At 41.1% G+C, this 14,741-nt stretch overlaps 1 protein-coding gene across 4 annotated transcripts in view; it reads right to left on the reverse strand.

Annotated features, from left to right (window-relative positions):
- Positions 1-14,741, reverse strand: part of soat1 (sterol O-acyltransferase 1) — a 39,499-nt gene that overhangs the window by 19,446 nt on the left and 5,312 nt on the right. For all 4 annotated transcript variants that reach the window (XM_041277111.1, XM_041277114.1, XM_041277112.1 and 1 more), the window contains exon 4: positions 1,983-2,041. In XM_041277111.1, the coding sequence (XP_041133045.1) occupies positions 1,983-2,041 (59 nt within the window). The remainder of the gene's footprint in view (positions 1-1,982; positions 2,042-14,741) is intronic.

Consider the following 14,741-nt stretch of genomic DNA (forward strand, 5'->3'; position numbering starts at 1 on the left):
AAATCCCAGCTCACTCACAGGCTCCCTGTGTAACCCTGAGCAAGTCAATTACTCTCCTTGTGCTCCGTCTTTCGGGCGTTCATAGTTGATGCATAGTTCACACACCCTAGTCTCTGCAAGTAACTTGAATAAAGGAGTCTGCTAAACAAACAATAAATGACCTCTACCTGGCTAGTGATTAACAGAGCAGGCAGTGTTTAACTTCCCTTGGCTGGTGATTAACAAGCAAGGCTTGGTCATTTTCCAGCTATAGAGGATTTATTATCAAGACAAATTGGTCAACTCCACACCACTTACATTGACGCTCTTCTCTTTGTTCACACAGGGAGCACATCTGATAATGTCCAGAAGTTAATGGGACTGCACGGCAGGGAGGGGGTGTTCAGAACAGCCTGTGCTGGAGAGGCTCAGGACTGCACGGCAGGGAGGGGGTGTTCAGATCAGCCTGTGCTGGAGAGGCTCAGGACTGCACAGCAGGGACGGGGTGTTCAGATCAGCCTGTGCTCCCCACCACTGATCTCTCTCTCCCTCCTCATCTACCAAGAACCTCTGCATCACCCTCAACCCCTCCTTCTCTTACTCTCAGAACATCTCTACTCATACAAAAGTAGAGGCATTGTTATTGTGGGGACATTTTTTTTAAATGGATTAAAAAAAAATTAAAAAAACAGTTGTCAGTGTTCACACTTTACTTCCCCTGTGCAGAGTAATGAACGCCTGGCAATGTTTTGTACATAGCTGTAAATGATCTTACCCAAAAACTACAAAATGACTGGTTTTATAAGGAATCCTCATCAGTTAATGGGTGTCATCTGTGGCAGACTGTGCTTTCTTACTGCATTGATTTCTGGGAAAGTTGTTTTCTCCCATGAATAAGCCAATAAAATTGGGGAAAGGTTTTCAATCTACGGGGAATAAATCTAGCAAATATTAAGATCACATCCCTCCATATAGAAACAATGACATGCTTTCCAGTCATCATCATTATATTATTATTTAATTAATAACAAAAGACCTTCCCGCCTCCTGCTGGCCTTGCTGGCTACTGGCCAGCTGTAACCTTGTCCTTGGTTTCCTGACACATCCCTGAAAATAGGCTGCAGATTAGCTGGAGTAGATAAGAAGTTACAGTTCTGTCTCGACTCGGTCCTGCACTACAATAATGGAAATCCGTATGGGGTCGGCTGGTTTGATTCACACGCCAGCTCTCACTAAACCCAAGAGCTCGTTAGACAGAGGAGACACAGGCACTGCGGTCACATTTACCGGTCATAGTGCGATACAATATGCATCACGATTCAGATGATGCTCCTGGTGAGATATTTGTATGATGCAGAATAAGAAACTTATTTAAGAGTGGAGTACTTTGTTAAAACACAAATTAAATGAGAGAGGGAGTGTATGTATTCATTCCAACTAAAGAAAACACACATTCTTTAGTTAAGAACCACTTGGTCAACTACAATGAACTACATTAATACAAATGATACAATATCTGATGTATAGATAGTATCACGATTCATTGATAAACAATGCATCATTTCACCCCTATAGTCCAACACATTGCAGCAGAACATATTGCTATGAACCAGGCTCAGCGCAAACTTAAATAAAATGCGTCTGAAAGTTGTAATGAGAAACGTCTGGTTGGTCTGCCTTATAGGAGGTCGAAAGAATAAACCTGTATCCTGTGCTGGCCTGACCCCACCTGAGTTTAGCGAGAGTCAGGTTTCACAAAAGAGTATTGAAAGGAGTATTGAAAGGAGTATTGCTTATGAGCAGGCTGTGTGAAGGAGGGAGAAGCCTGTGGTGTCTGCAAGCTGTACTTTAGGGAACAGAAACAAAGTTCAGAACCTGGAGGGGTCTGTCCTTCCCAAGCATTCAGAGAAGCAAAGGAAGAAGAATGTAGTAAATAGAAGCAAAGACACAGGAGAAAAAATGTCTGCATTTCTAAATGTATGGCTAGTAAGAGACGGTGTTACCTCTGCTTTGAGCTTCAGCTGCAGTTTCTTGGCGACCATGTGTTCTACGCCCAGTTTTCCTGGAAACAAAGTAGAATCATTTAGTTTTGTCTGCAGGCTACTCATTTAACAGCAGTGCTTCACCGATTATCGAATAACTCAAAATAAAACATATTAAAAACGAAGAATATTTTCTTCAGCAATCAATGAAAAGTGCCCTCTGCACAGACAGAATTGCAGTCTCGTTTATGAAGTACAAAGAAAAGGAAATGTGTTAATATAGTAATCTGTACAGTAACTAATGACAAATTAAAAAGTAATGCTGTACCGGGGTAAAAGTAGCATTACCTTAGAATTCTGATCTACTGGGGCTGGACAGGAATTTTCTATGACTGAGCATGATTCACTTTATTTTTCATTTCAAACAGAAGTGACAAATTACATTACTTGCTCATCGCTGATGCTAATTGCATTTCATTCTCGCAGTCGCCTAGTTTCATTGCACTTGTTTAACAGAGCTGTCCTGATGGATTATTTTAAACATAATAGTAAATCAATCAATCAACCCACTCTATTTAGTCATCTTCTCTTTATCAGCTGAACAAAACTATTTAAAAAACTCCAGCCATCTCAAAAAAATATATACTTTACTAGGCTGAAATAGTGTTATGCAACTGTTGCAGTGGGGTATAGAACACACACACAGCAACTCTGCTTTGGCAGTTAACAGATACCATTTCAGATAACATGAGAGGTTCTGCATTTGTGGGGGTTCTCCTTAATATGTTTTGTTCAGTAGTGAAAATGTGCAGAATATCCACTCAGGGATAGCAATATATTTGTGGACAAGTGCACACCAAACCCCACCCCTCCACACTCCTACTACATACCAAACCCCACCCCCCTCCAAACACCTACTAAACACAAAACCCCACCCCTCCAAACCTCACTCCCTCCACACTCAAGAACAAGCTTTATGAAAACTAGGTTTGGCATTAAAATGGTCAAGATCTTGGTATCTTGTTTTCACAAGAATAAAATCGAAGCTGTTTTGTCTTGGTTAGTTGTTGAATGACTTCATGACTTGTGTTGGAATTGTGAAGTGGGCTGGCACAGCACGCAGACACAGTGAGAATTAAAAAGGTAATAAGCAAGAATTTGCAGAGGTCACGTCCCACTGAGGAATAAGGACTTTTTGGCCACAAGCTGCTTGTGTAGGCTGTGACTCTTATGGTGCAGATCCTTTAGATCAGAGATTTTCAACCTTTTTTTTTTTTTAATCTCAAGGACCAGTGTTTCTAGCAGCAACCAACAGTAACTATGTGCAATCTTAAACTGCTGTTGTAAAACCTTGACCTACTCATTACAGCCAGGTTTGTTGTCTGTACTCGCTTGTTTGTTGCTTCATTCTGCTGAATATGTGATCTATGCAGCTGATGACTGCAATGAACTCTGCATGTTTATATTTTAAATATTTTGCAAGTGTTGTGTATTGAATTGGTGACCACACCTTTAATTGTGTACAGTTATAATATAGGGAACTGCATGCTGCAGCTTGCATGCTCAGTGTTGGTGAAGCCCTGATCTGACAGCATGTAACACAGACAGCTCTTATGATTTACATACCATTTATTTTTCCAGTAAAAACAAGTTTAAATTGCAATGAGTTTGTTCTGCTATATCTACATATTAAATACACCACAGCAAGCACATTGTCATACAAATCGGATCACTAAATTGGAAGAAAGACGCAACAGACGAAAAATCAATTTGTGTTGACTCAAAACTTTATTTAGGTACTCTGATTTGACTGGTGAAAGACTTTTTTTGAAGTCCACAAAGATAACTTCTCAGCTTGGTACGGTAACCTTTTCACTCCCTTGTTTGTTTAATTCTTGCTCTTTTTGCTGCATTACAGCCCTTCATTAATTATTTTCTTTATTTTAAGTTTCCAGGGCATTTTGTTAATGGCATGTGTGCAATACACAAACCTTGAGTGTATTTGTTGCTGTTCTTGTTCTACGGTTCTTAAATGCAGCTGTTCGTTTTAAGCTGCTTTACACAGCAGTACCCACACGTTTGGTCACCATCACAACTTTCTGCAAGAAACTGGGGTTACCATATTCTGCTGGTGTTAATGCAACACCTCTCTGCACTTAAGTATTTTTATTCGATCAAATTGTTACCGTCCTCCTCACACTTCAGTTTATTAAAACATTCTATATATCGTTTTTTGTTTTTATACAGACCGACGTCATGTCGCTTTCGTAAATATCAGCACTTGCTTTTAAAAGGGAGATGCAGCATGTTTGTGCCTAACTCCTAAAAAAACATCTGTCAAATGTTTTTTTTTTGTTTATGCAACCATTTTAGCCGCAGTCTGGAGCCCTGCATCATATTTTATCGTTTCTCTGCGATTCAGTGGTACAAACAGACTGATATATTATTATGGTGCGATTGCGTGAGCATTGTTTTTTGAGGAATCATATCATCATAAAATAATTCTGTGTGAACCAGTAAAAGGTACGCATACCACAGGTTGAAAACCACTGCTTTAGATTATATACTGATAATCATTAGATCTAAGTTAAATGGCGCTTAACTGTGACAGGAGTATTCAGCAAAATGGTTCGGTGTATGACACTGCAATAGCAGCTACATGTTCAGAACACTAGGTTGGAATGGTTTGCTAATGGTTGGGGTATAACCATTCATCAATTTCCATGCATCACGATTTTCTGTATTATAGGTTCAGGTTTGCTGGGCAGTCAGACATGCCTGATTTCTGGGTTTTTTCAAAGAATTGATTTGATTTCAATCCTGCCCGGTGCGCCACCTGCCTGCCATTCAATCCTGGGCCTCTCTCCATTGTGTTGGTCTGTGTGGTGGGCATTGCTCTGTGACCCAGACATGAAAGCCAGGAACGAGAAGCTAGTGAATTAGCAAATTCCAAACAGGTTAAAGGAATGCTCACCAAGGCTTTAATGGTTAATGTGGTTCACGTTTACTTCCAATTTAAAAGAAAAAAAAAAGTTTAGACTAGTAGTCTTCAATTGCAGACACTGAAAATACTTCTAGTCTAAAACATTTGTCATTGAATTTATCATGTTTCAATTAGTGTTTCTTAAAGGTTGACACAGACCCAGTTCACACTTGCGGTTTAGGCCAGCCCAGGGTGAAAGACCAGCTTTAGACCAGCTTTTTGATGCGGCCTAAAGTACGCAGGGCCGGCCTATCTGTATATGTGAACCCAACGCAGGCCCTGGGCCCCCCAGAGTAAAACACATTTAAAGGGTACTGAATAGCAAAAGGACACTGAATAGCAAAAGTCCTGCATCTCCAGCCAAGCCCCACCCCTTGTTCGCTGTATTTTTCACATACCTCTTTATAGACATGCATACTTATAAATCCTCTCCTGATCACTCATTTTATCACCTTTTCTAATGAGATCCAAGTCATTATTTTATTACTATAACATCTCAAAAAGCTTTGTAAATGTCTGTGATATTCTACGAGCACTGGATGCAGAAGCAGCCATCTCCTTTATGTCTGTGTTATCTCTGTGGTGCAAGGGGCTATCAGATACACCCTTTTGAGTGAGAACTCTCGGAAATACTGAATAGCAGGGCAGAGATATACACACCACGGATCTTGGATTTTATGGGACCTACGGCGATCTCCAGCCCAGAAAATAGCAATGGGGAATGCACCGAATACACTGACACTTTTGACGATGGTCAGTCATGAATGTTAAGTATTTCCTCATCGTACAACTTTCATTAAAACGATAAAACACATATATATTTATATATATATATATATATATATATATATATATATATATATATATATATATATATATATATATATATACACACACACACACACACACACACACATACATACACACACATATATATTATACACCCACATTTCAGATTGTAACTAAGATTGTAAATCTCAATATTGATAAATAATGCATACACGTTGCATATTCAGTCACCAATAATATAATAATATAGTCTGTATTGTGACTAACATAGTGTACACGTCCTTGTTTGCTGCATTTACACACGATCGCTTCTTTCCACAGTAACCGACTACACTATCAACACACGCCTTTATCGTATGTTATGCAATACCAACAGTGTTGTAAAAAATAAGACAGCCATATTTACTTTTGCAAATTTCCCAGTTCAATCTCTTATGTTGACTTCCGGGAATGCAGTGTTTACGTCACTGTTTACATTCCCGACAAGCACTTCACCGCAATTTAGGCTTCCTTTTCAGCCACATATGTGAACACACTTCTGGCGGCGAAGGCAGACGGGGCTCCTCCCTTTCTGGTGGCGAGAAGGGGAGGAGCCCCGTCCGCCTTCACCGCCAGAAGGGGAGGAAGCAGGAGCTGCCTCTGCCTCCGCCACCCCCACCAGCAGAGGATGAATGCCTGCTGGTAACACTTCCCCCACTACCACAAGGAGGGCAATCACACTGCCACAGGCCCCCTAAAACCTCAACTGTGAATGGAAATTTGAGGTGGCCCATAGACTGCCCAAGGCCGGCTCAGTAAGTGTGAACGGGGTCATATATAGTTAAAGATACGGAGAAAGACTTCTAGTTGAAATATCTGTCATTGAATTTGTGACATTTGTTAGTATATTTAAATTCAGGACCAGAGTGTTCAATAGTTATTGATAACACATTTTAATTTCCATAACTGTCTAAAGGAAAATTTCAAAATTTGATACCGTTTACCCTACAACAAGCAAATACAAAAACAGACAAGTCACACAGAAGGTAGTTGCAAATCCAATACTAAAAACAGGTGTCGGTTCTAAGTCATGTTATGGATGTAGAATGATGCTGGGGGGGGCAGTGAAGTAACTGGAGCAAGTTGTCCTATTTGAGACAAATTCTTTACCATGAAGAGATAGGAGTAGTAAATGACTGGCGAAGCCTGCAAGAGTAGCCAGCTCTTGCACAATATTGCAAACAGTATGTGTTCCTGTAGTACTCCATTGCTGCAGATTGCACAATCTCTTACAAATGCACAGTTCCCTATGAAAGACAGCCTTTGACACAGTCTCAGTGCAGCGGCTCAATCTCACACCCCATGACTCACTACTGATTCAATTAGCCAGCCACCCACAATTGCAAGAAGCAGACGTGAAAGAGACGTTTTTGCAGAGACTGTGTAGGAATCCTATGCCTTTCAATTGGCTATTGGGCTGGTTATCTCACAGCTCACGAGGTGAATCCTTGACTGCACTACAGCCAGCGGGATTTAAGATTGGTGACGTCATGGAAAATCCCACTAAAGCAACTTATCAGGCAATACATTGGAGCATTTCATTACATGATTTTAATGGTTATAAAAATATAGTTGTGTGCATGTATAACAATCGCCAAAAGTTTTGCATCTCCTTATAAAACTAGCTAATTTTGCTTCAAAAAGGCTGAATGAAACCTGCTGAATAACGTTATGTTAACATACCGAATCACGTACTGCTTTGTAGTCTTCCATAACTGACAAATTGGGGGGGGGGGGGGACATGATGTGGGAAATCCAAGAAAACCCAGTAGAGCTAAACCAAGTGTGCGTAAAGTGCCGCACAATCCAGGACTTGCAGAAACTAGTAAGTATGCTAGAAATGGAGCTGGAAGAAATGAGGCAGCAACAGGATCTTGAGGAACTGGCACACCCACAATTCATGGAAGTCTGTACCACTCCTAACAGACTGAAAGCCACCAGGGAGATAGAAGGTCAGAACAGCTGGGTTCAGGTAGGCAGAAGCAGGGAAAAAAAGAAACTTCGTCAAACACCACCACCAGAAATCAAAACAACCAACAAATCTGAGCCACTTCAAAATTTTGATGAGGAAAACCAACATCAAGAGAACGAAAGGAACAACAACAACAACCAGGACCCTATTAACAGTGGTGACCAGACAGCAAAAAGAAGGGAAGTCACTCCATATTAAGAAACACAGCAAGTTCAGTCTGCAGTTTGGACCCCCTTACTACAACAGTGTGCTGCCTTCCAGGGGCCTTTGTCACACACATCACTGAGAACAAGGACAGGCTCCTAGAACGAACAGGAGATGACCCGGTAGTAATCGTCCACATCGGTACAAACAACATTGGAAGAGACAGACCAAAATCCCTGCAAAACAAATTCAGAGAGCTAGGAAGGAAATTAAAAGAGAAAACCAAAACTGTGGTATTTTCTGGGATACTGCCAGCACCTTGCAAAGGACCATATGGATAGCTGGAAATAATTAATCTAAAACGCATGGCTGAAGATGTGGTGCACACAGGAAGGCTTCACCTATCTTGATCATTGGACAACATTCTACGACAAGGACTACCTGTATAGACGGGACGGACTGCACTTAAATAAAAAGGGAACCAATCTACTTGGAGAAAAGATCCTCAAGCAGGTTCAGAAGCATTTAAACTTTAAAGGAAGGGGGGAGAAACAAGGACAACAACTCAGGTAAGACAACCATTAAATGTATTTATCTAAATGCTAGTATCACAAACTATTTTAGAACTTGAAGCTACCACACTAACAAGTAACTATGATGCGATAGGTTTTACAGAAACTTGGTTGTCTGAGAGTGATGGGGACGGATATAATATTTGTGGGTATACACTGTATAGGAAAGACAGGAAGGACAAGCAAAATAATCTGCTATACAATGACATTAGAAATGTATGTAGCAAAGGAGAAGCCATACTAACGGGGGGTTTTCACCTTCCCCTATATACAATGGGAAAACCCGGTGAGTAGCACGACGGACGAAATTGAAATGGTGGAAATGACAAATGACTGCTTCCTAACACAATCTGTCAAGGCACCGACTAGAGGGGAGGCATGCCTTGATTTAGTCTTTTCAAATAACGAAGACAGAATAACTAAAACAAAGGTCAGAGAACCACCAGCAAACCCAGACCACAACATGGTCTCACTTGAAGTGCTTTTTAAAACCCCAAAAGTAATGACTAAAGCTAAGGTTTACAATTTTAGAAAAGCAAACTATGAAGGTATGAAACAGAGACTAACAGAAGTAGGATTGGAGTAAAATAGAGAAAAAATCCACAAAAAAAAAAAAGGATGGCTGTTCTTCAAAAATGTAGTACTAGAGGCTCAAAACAACTATATCCCTAAAGTAGACTAAATTGCCCAATGGTTTAATAGCTCAATTAAAAAAAATATTCAGTAAAAAAAGGCACTGTACAGAGCGTTAAAAAGGGACCAAAAACAAAGTACACAGAAAGAGTACACGGAACTGCAAACGCAAGTCAAAAAGGAAGTTAGAAAGGCCAAAAGAGAAATAGAAATGAACATTGCTAAGGGGGTTAAAACCAATTCCAAAATGTTTTTCCTAAATTACAACAGCAAGAGAACATTCAAAGAGGAGGTTAAATGTCTAACAGATACAAATGGTAAAATCATAGATGAAGAAAAAATAGCAGATATATTAAATGATTACTTTTCGCAAAGGAGGATATGGACAACATGCCCCACATGTCAACCAGTTCCTATCCAGTTTTAAATAACTTTAGCAGAACCGAGGCAGAAGTGTTAAAGGGACTAGGAGCTCTTAAAATAAACAAATCCCCTGGGCCGGATGATATCCTCCCAGTAGTACTCAAAGAAATGAAGGAAGTAATTTACAAACCGCTAACCAAGATCATGCAGCAGTCTCTTGACACAGGGGTGGTACCGACAGACTGGAAAATTGCAAACGTAATACCGATCCACAAAAAGGGAAACAAAACTGAACCAGGTAACTACAGACCAGTAAGCCTGACTTCTATTATATGCAAACTTATGGAAACTATAATAAGATCCAAAATGGAAAATTACCTATATGGTAACAGGGTCCTGGGAGACGGTCAACATGGTTTTAGGAAAGGGAGATCGTGTCTAACTAACCTGCTTGATTTTTTTGAGGATGCAGCATCAATAATGGATAATTGCAAAGCATATGACATGGTTTATTTAGATTTCCAGAAAGCTTTTGACAAAGTCCTGCATAAAAGATTAATTCTCAAACTGAACGCAGTTGGGATTCAAGGAAATTCATGCACATGGATTATGGAGTGGTTAACATGTAGAAAACAGAAAGTACTGATTAGAGGAGAAACCTCAGAATGGTGTGTGGTAACCAGTGGAGTACCACAGGGATCATTATTAGGTCCTCTGCTATTCCTAATCTACATTAATGATTTAGATTCTGGTATAGTAAGCAAACTTGTTAAATTTGCAGACGACACAAAATACGAGGAGTGGCAATCACTGTTGCAGCAGCAAAAGTCATTCGAAATGATCTAAACAAGATTCAGAACTGGGCAGACACATGGCAAATGACATCTAATAGAGAAAAGTGTAAGGTACTGCACGCAGGAAATAAAAATGTGCATTATAAATATCATATGGGAGATACTGAAATTGGAGAAGGAATCTATGAAAAAGACCTAGGAGTTTTTGTTGACTCAGAAATGTCTTCATCTAGACAATGTGGGGAAGCTACAAAAAAGTCCAACAAGATGCTCGGATACATTGTAAAAAGTGTCGAATTTAAATCAAGGGAAGTAATGTTAAAACTGTACAATGCATTAGTAAGACCTCATCTTGAATATTGTGTTCAGTTCTGGTCACCTCACTACAAAAAGGATATTGCCGCTCTAGAAAGAGTGCAAAGAAGAGCGACCAGCATTATTCCGGGTTCAAAAGGCATGTCATATGCAGACAGGCTAAAATAATTGAATCTATTCAGTCTTGAACAAAGATGACTACGCAGACACCTAATTCAAGCATTCAAAATTCTAAAAGGTATTGACAATGTCGACCCAAGGGACTTTTTCGACCTGAAAAAAGAAACAAGGACCAGGGGTCACAAATGGGGATTAGACAAAGGAGCATTCAGAACAGAAAATAGGAGACACTTTTTTTAGAGAGAATCGTGAGGGTTTGGAATCAACTCCCCTGTAACGTTGTTGAAGCTGACACCCTGGGATCCTTCAAGAAGCTGCTTGATGAGATTCTGGGATCAATAAGCTACTAACAATCAAACGAGCAAGATGGGCCTAATGGCCTCCTCTTGTTTGTAAACTTTCTTATGTTCTTATATAAAAGTGGCAGGATCCGTGCCTGGAAGAAATGCGTTTTTGCATAGCCACAGGTGTAATTATTTAATTAGCGTCACCTGCCTGGGATTAGCATGCAGGTATACAACAGCAAATAAATGTTTGTTCAGGACAGTCTCCAGTGAGAGAGAGAGAGAAAAAGAAAAAGAAGAGAGAAAAAGAGACAGACACGCAGTCATTGTGAAGAGACCTGTGTGGTTTAACAAAAAGGTAGGGTGTAAACCTTTTTGTGCGTGTTTGAAAAATAGTTCTTTGTTTATCGGTAAACTGCTTAGCCGTCCGATGTTAGTTAGAACTGTGAAGAAAAGTTTAGTTAGCACTCCGAGGGGAGTTAGGAGTTTGTTTTAATTTATTTTACTTCTACAAATAATAAAATAGCTCAGAAGTGCATAAAAACTTCAATTCCGGTGTCTGCTTAAAAAAGGGGCTACGAACCTTGATAAGAGAAATCTCACACACACACACGCACAGATTAATCAGTTTTATATCATTTTGTTTAATAACATACCCAGTTTATTACGATTTGCACCATAGGTTCTTATTACCTCTCTTAATATGATCTCACAAACACGCTTATTCGGTTTATGCAGCCTGTCAAATGCTGCGTGGCCGGGCATTACTAAATTGCCAAAGGATTTAATTTTCAACACAACTTTATTGAAATATGCAGGGAGTCTGGTCCCAGATACAGGACAAACAGAATACTCGTCCTTACAATTTTTGCATGACATTAAATACCCTTCTGTATAGATGGTCCACCTCCTCTTTCTCTGACACTTAACCAATAGCAAAGGTACAACACATTATTATGTTACCATAAACTATAAGTATTTAATTTAGTGCGTGTGTCTGTGTGTGTAGTCTTGTGTGACAACCTCTGAACTCAGTGCATTCTTCAGACCCCTGGAGCCCCAAAAGGTCCATACATCTAGTTTTTGTTATCTTCCTTGTTCATATCTCTCCGTTTTGTTGGAGACCCTTCGAGTCCAGTGGCGTTATCTCTTATTCTCCTTGAGAACCTTTGGGTCCAACGCCAGTCCCTGGGAGCCTTTTAGTCCCTTTATGCTTTGCACTCCAAAAGTCTTAGAGCCTGGCCCCTTCTGGTCCACAGCATTGCTATCTTGTTAGCTAGCTACTATAGTTCTTCCCTTGGGGGCAATAGTTTTCCATTATACGCCTCCTCTCCAGTCCATATCCATTTATCTATATATAGGGCGCTAAAATTGACATAAAAAAGTCAAAGCTAAAATGGCCTTCAGTTCAATAAATTTGTAGAGGACACCAAGGCCAACAAACTTAAGTCAAGACCAAAGTGTCAGACATTGAGTAATTTTGCTTAGGATCCATATATAAAGCAAACTATTGGCCACAGAAAGAAAAACAGTTCAACTGAATTATAACTATTTATTAATTCAGAAAATGATGGGGTTTTTTACATCCAGCAGTCTAGACAGGGTTCCAGACTAACTTTTTGCCTTGGAAGCCAATGGCTCAGGCCAAAAAAAATAGGTTGCCAAATCTAATTATTGGGTGCCACCTTATTCTACCATATTCCACTGCTTAAAATACAACAACTTGTTAAGATACGTTTTAGTTTTGACAGCATAATCTGCAAACAAGTGGTATGTGCTTCTTCCCCTGGCTGGAATTCACATTGCTGTTTGAATTAGTGTTGAAATAGTAAGTGGATTGTAGTTTCTTTGTTATAATCTTTGGTTGCTTAGGTAAGCAACCTGCACTTAAATTACAAATTAAAAAAGTAATCCACACTGTGGTTGGGCTGTGTTGAATTGTGAGGTTGATACAAATGTACTGTTAAGTATATGGCTCCAGGCCTACAGGATAGTATAAATTGGCAATCAGTGTCTTAGAATGTCAGCCGTCGAAGGGCCAGACTTCCAAGGGAAAGTCTGATCTGTGGCAGTCCGAGCGAGGACCTTTTCCAAATCCCTCCCAATGGCTACTAGAGGCCTCATTCCAACTCTTTACATTATCTATATTTAAGTAACATTATTAAGGTGGTATTTTAATTGGGCAATCCACTTTTGTGATTAGTACCAGGTGAGTGTGGTTAAATTGAACACAGATTAATTTGCAATTTGATTGGTTTCCACACAACTTTTGTAGTTGTGTGCTCCCATTGAAGTGTATTGAAACTATTGTATTGCTTGAGTATTGTCTTGGCACAGTTTAGCAGCTGTTAAACAGTACCCTTGCAAAGTGTGGGTGCGAGGAGAGGCTGTTGGGAGAAAATCCAAACCTAGCAGCGCACTGGAAGACGCCAACTACTAAACAGATCTGTGCCCTCCCACTACTACTGCACCACTCTGTCTCCTGTCCTGCTTTGACCGTCTCTCACATCCGTTATTCTGTCCTCTACCTCCTGTCCTCTCATCTCTCTGCCGCTGCTCCCCTAACCCCCCCCCCAACCCCCCCCCCCCCCACTATCTCCCCTCCTGCACTCTCTCTGGTGCCCTCTGGAAATGTCACTCCTCTGCTAACAAAGCTGATTTCATCTCTGCCTTTGCCTACCTACTCTCTCTCGAATTTCTTGCACTCACTGAAACCTGGCTCTCTCCTTATAACACTAACTCCTGCTGCCCTGTCCCCTACACATCATGTCCCATTCTCCATGTCTCATTGGACAGGGATGTAGGACTGGGCTTCTCTACCTCATTACTCTTTTCTGTCCCCTCTGACCCCTCCTCACTCTCTGTTAACACTTTTGATTTTCAGACCCTCCAACTAACCTCTCCCTGTCAACTCCTGCTAATTGTACTGTACCGTTTCCCTGAACCTCTTGCTCACTTTCTCCACAAACTTGACGATCTCCTCTCCTCTCCTCTCTCCGTCTACCCCAACTGTCCTGTTGGGTGATTTTAATATACATCTCTCTAACCCAACCCACTCTGCCGGATTCCTTCCTTCCTTCCTCCCTCCCCCTCTCTCTCTTTCTCTCTCTCTAACCGCACCGGCTCAACCTCCAAACCTCACCCTCTCAACAGGAGTCCCAAGGATCAGTCTCTTCCTTTTCTTTCGCTACACCTGCTCCCTGGGCCCTCTCATGGCATCCTACGGCTTCTCATACCATTTCTATGCTGATGATGCTCAGATCTTCCTCTCCTTCCCCCCTCTGACCCCACCATCCCCTCCCGTATCTCTACCTGTCTGTCTACCACACATCACCTCAAACTCACCCTCTGTAAATCTGACGACCTTTTCCTCCCCTCCTCTGATCTCTATCTCCATTCTTCTGGAATCTACCACACTCTCTCCCTCCTCCTCAGCCAAGAACCTTGGAGTAACCCTGGACCCCTGCCTCTCCAACTCCCAGCACATCTCCACTCTAGCACGCACCTGCCGGTTCTTCCCCAGCAACATACGAAGAATCCGACACTTCCTCACCAACTACTCTATGCAACTCCTCGTCCAGGCCCTGGTACACTCCCACATAGACTACAGCAACTCCCTCCTGGCCAGCCTCCCTGCGTCCGCCACTCTACCGTTCCAGCTCATCCAGAACTGTGCTGCTCGTCTGATGTTCTCTCTGCCTCGCTTATCCCAAGCAACTCCACTGCTCTGCTCACTTCACTGGCTCCTGATCACCGCATCCAGTTCAAGACT

Source organism: Polyodon spathula, chromosome 18 (genome assembly GCF_017654505.1).
Source record: "Polyodon spathula isolate WHYD16114869_AA chromosome 18, ASM1765450v1, whole genome shotgun sequence".
Taxonomy (NCBI): domain Eukaryota; kingdom Metazoa; phylum Chordata; class Actinopteri; order Acipenseriformes; family Polyodontidae; genus Polyodon; species Polyodon spathula.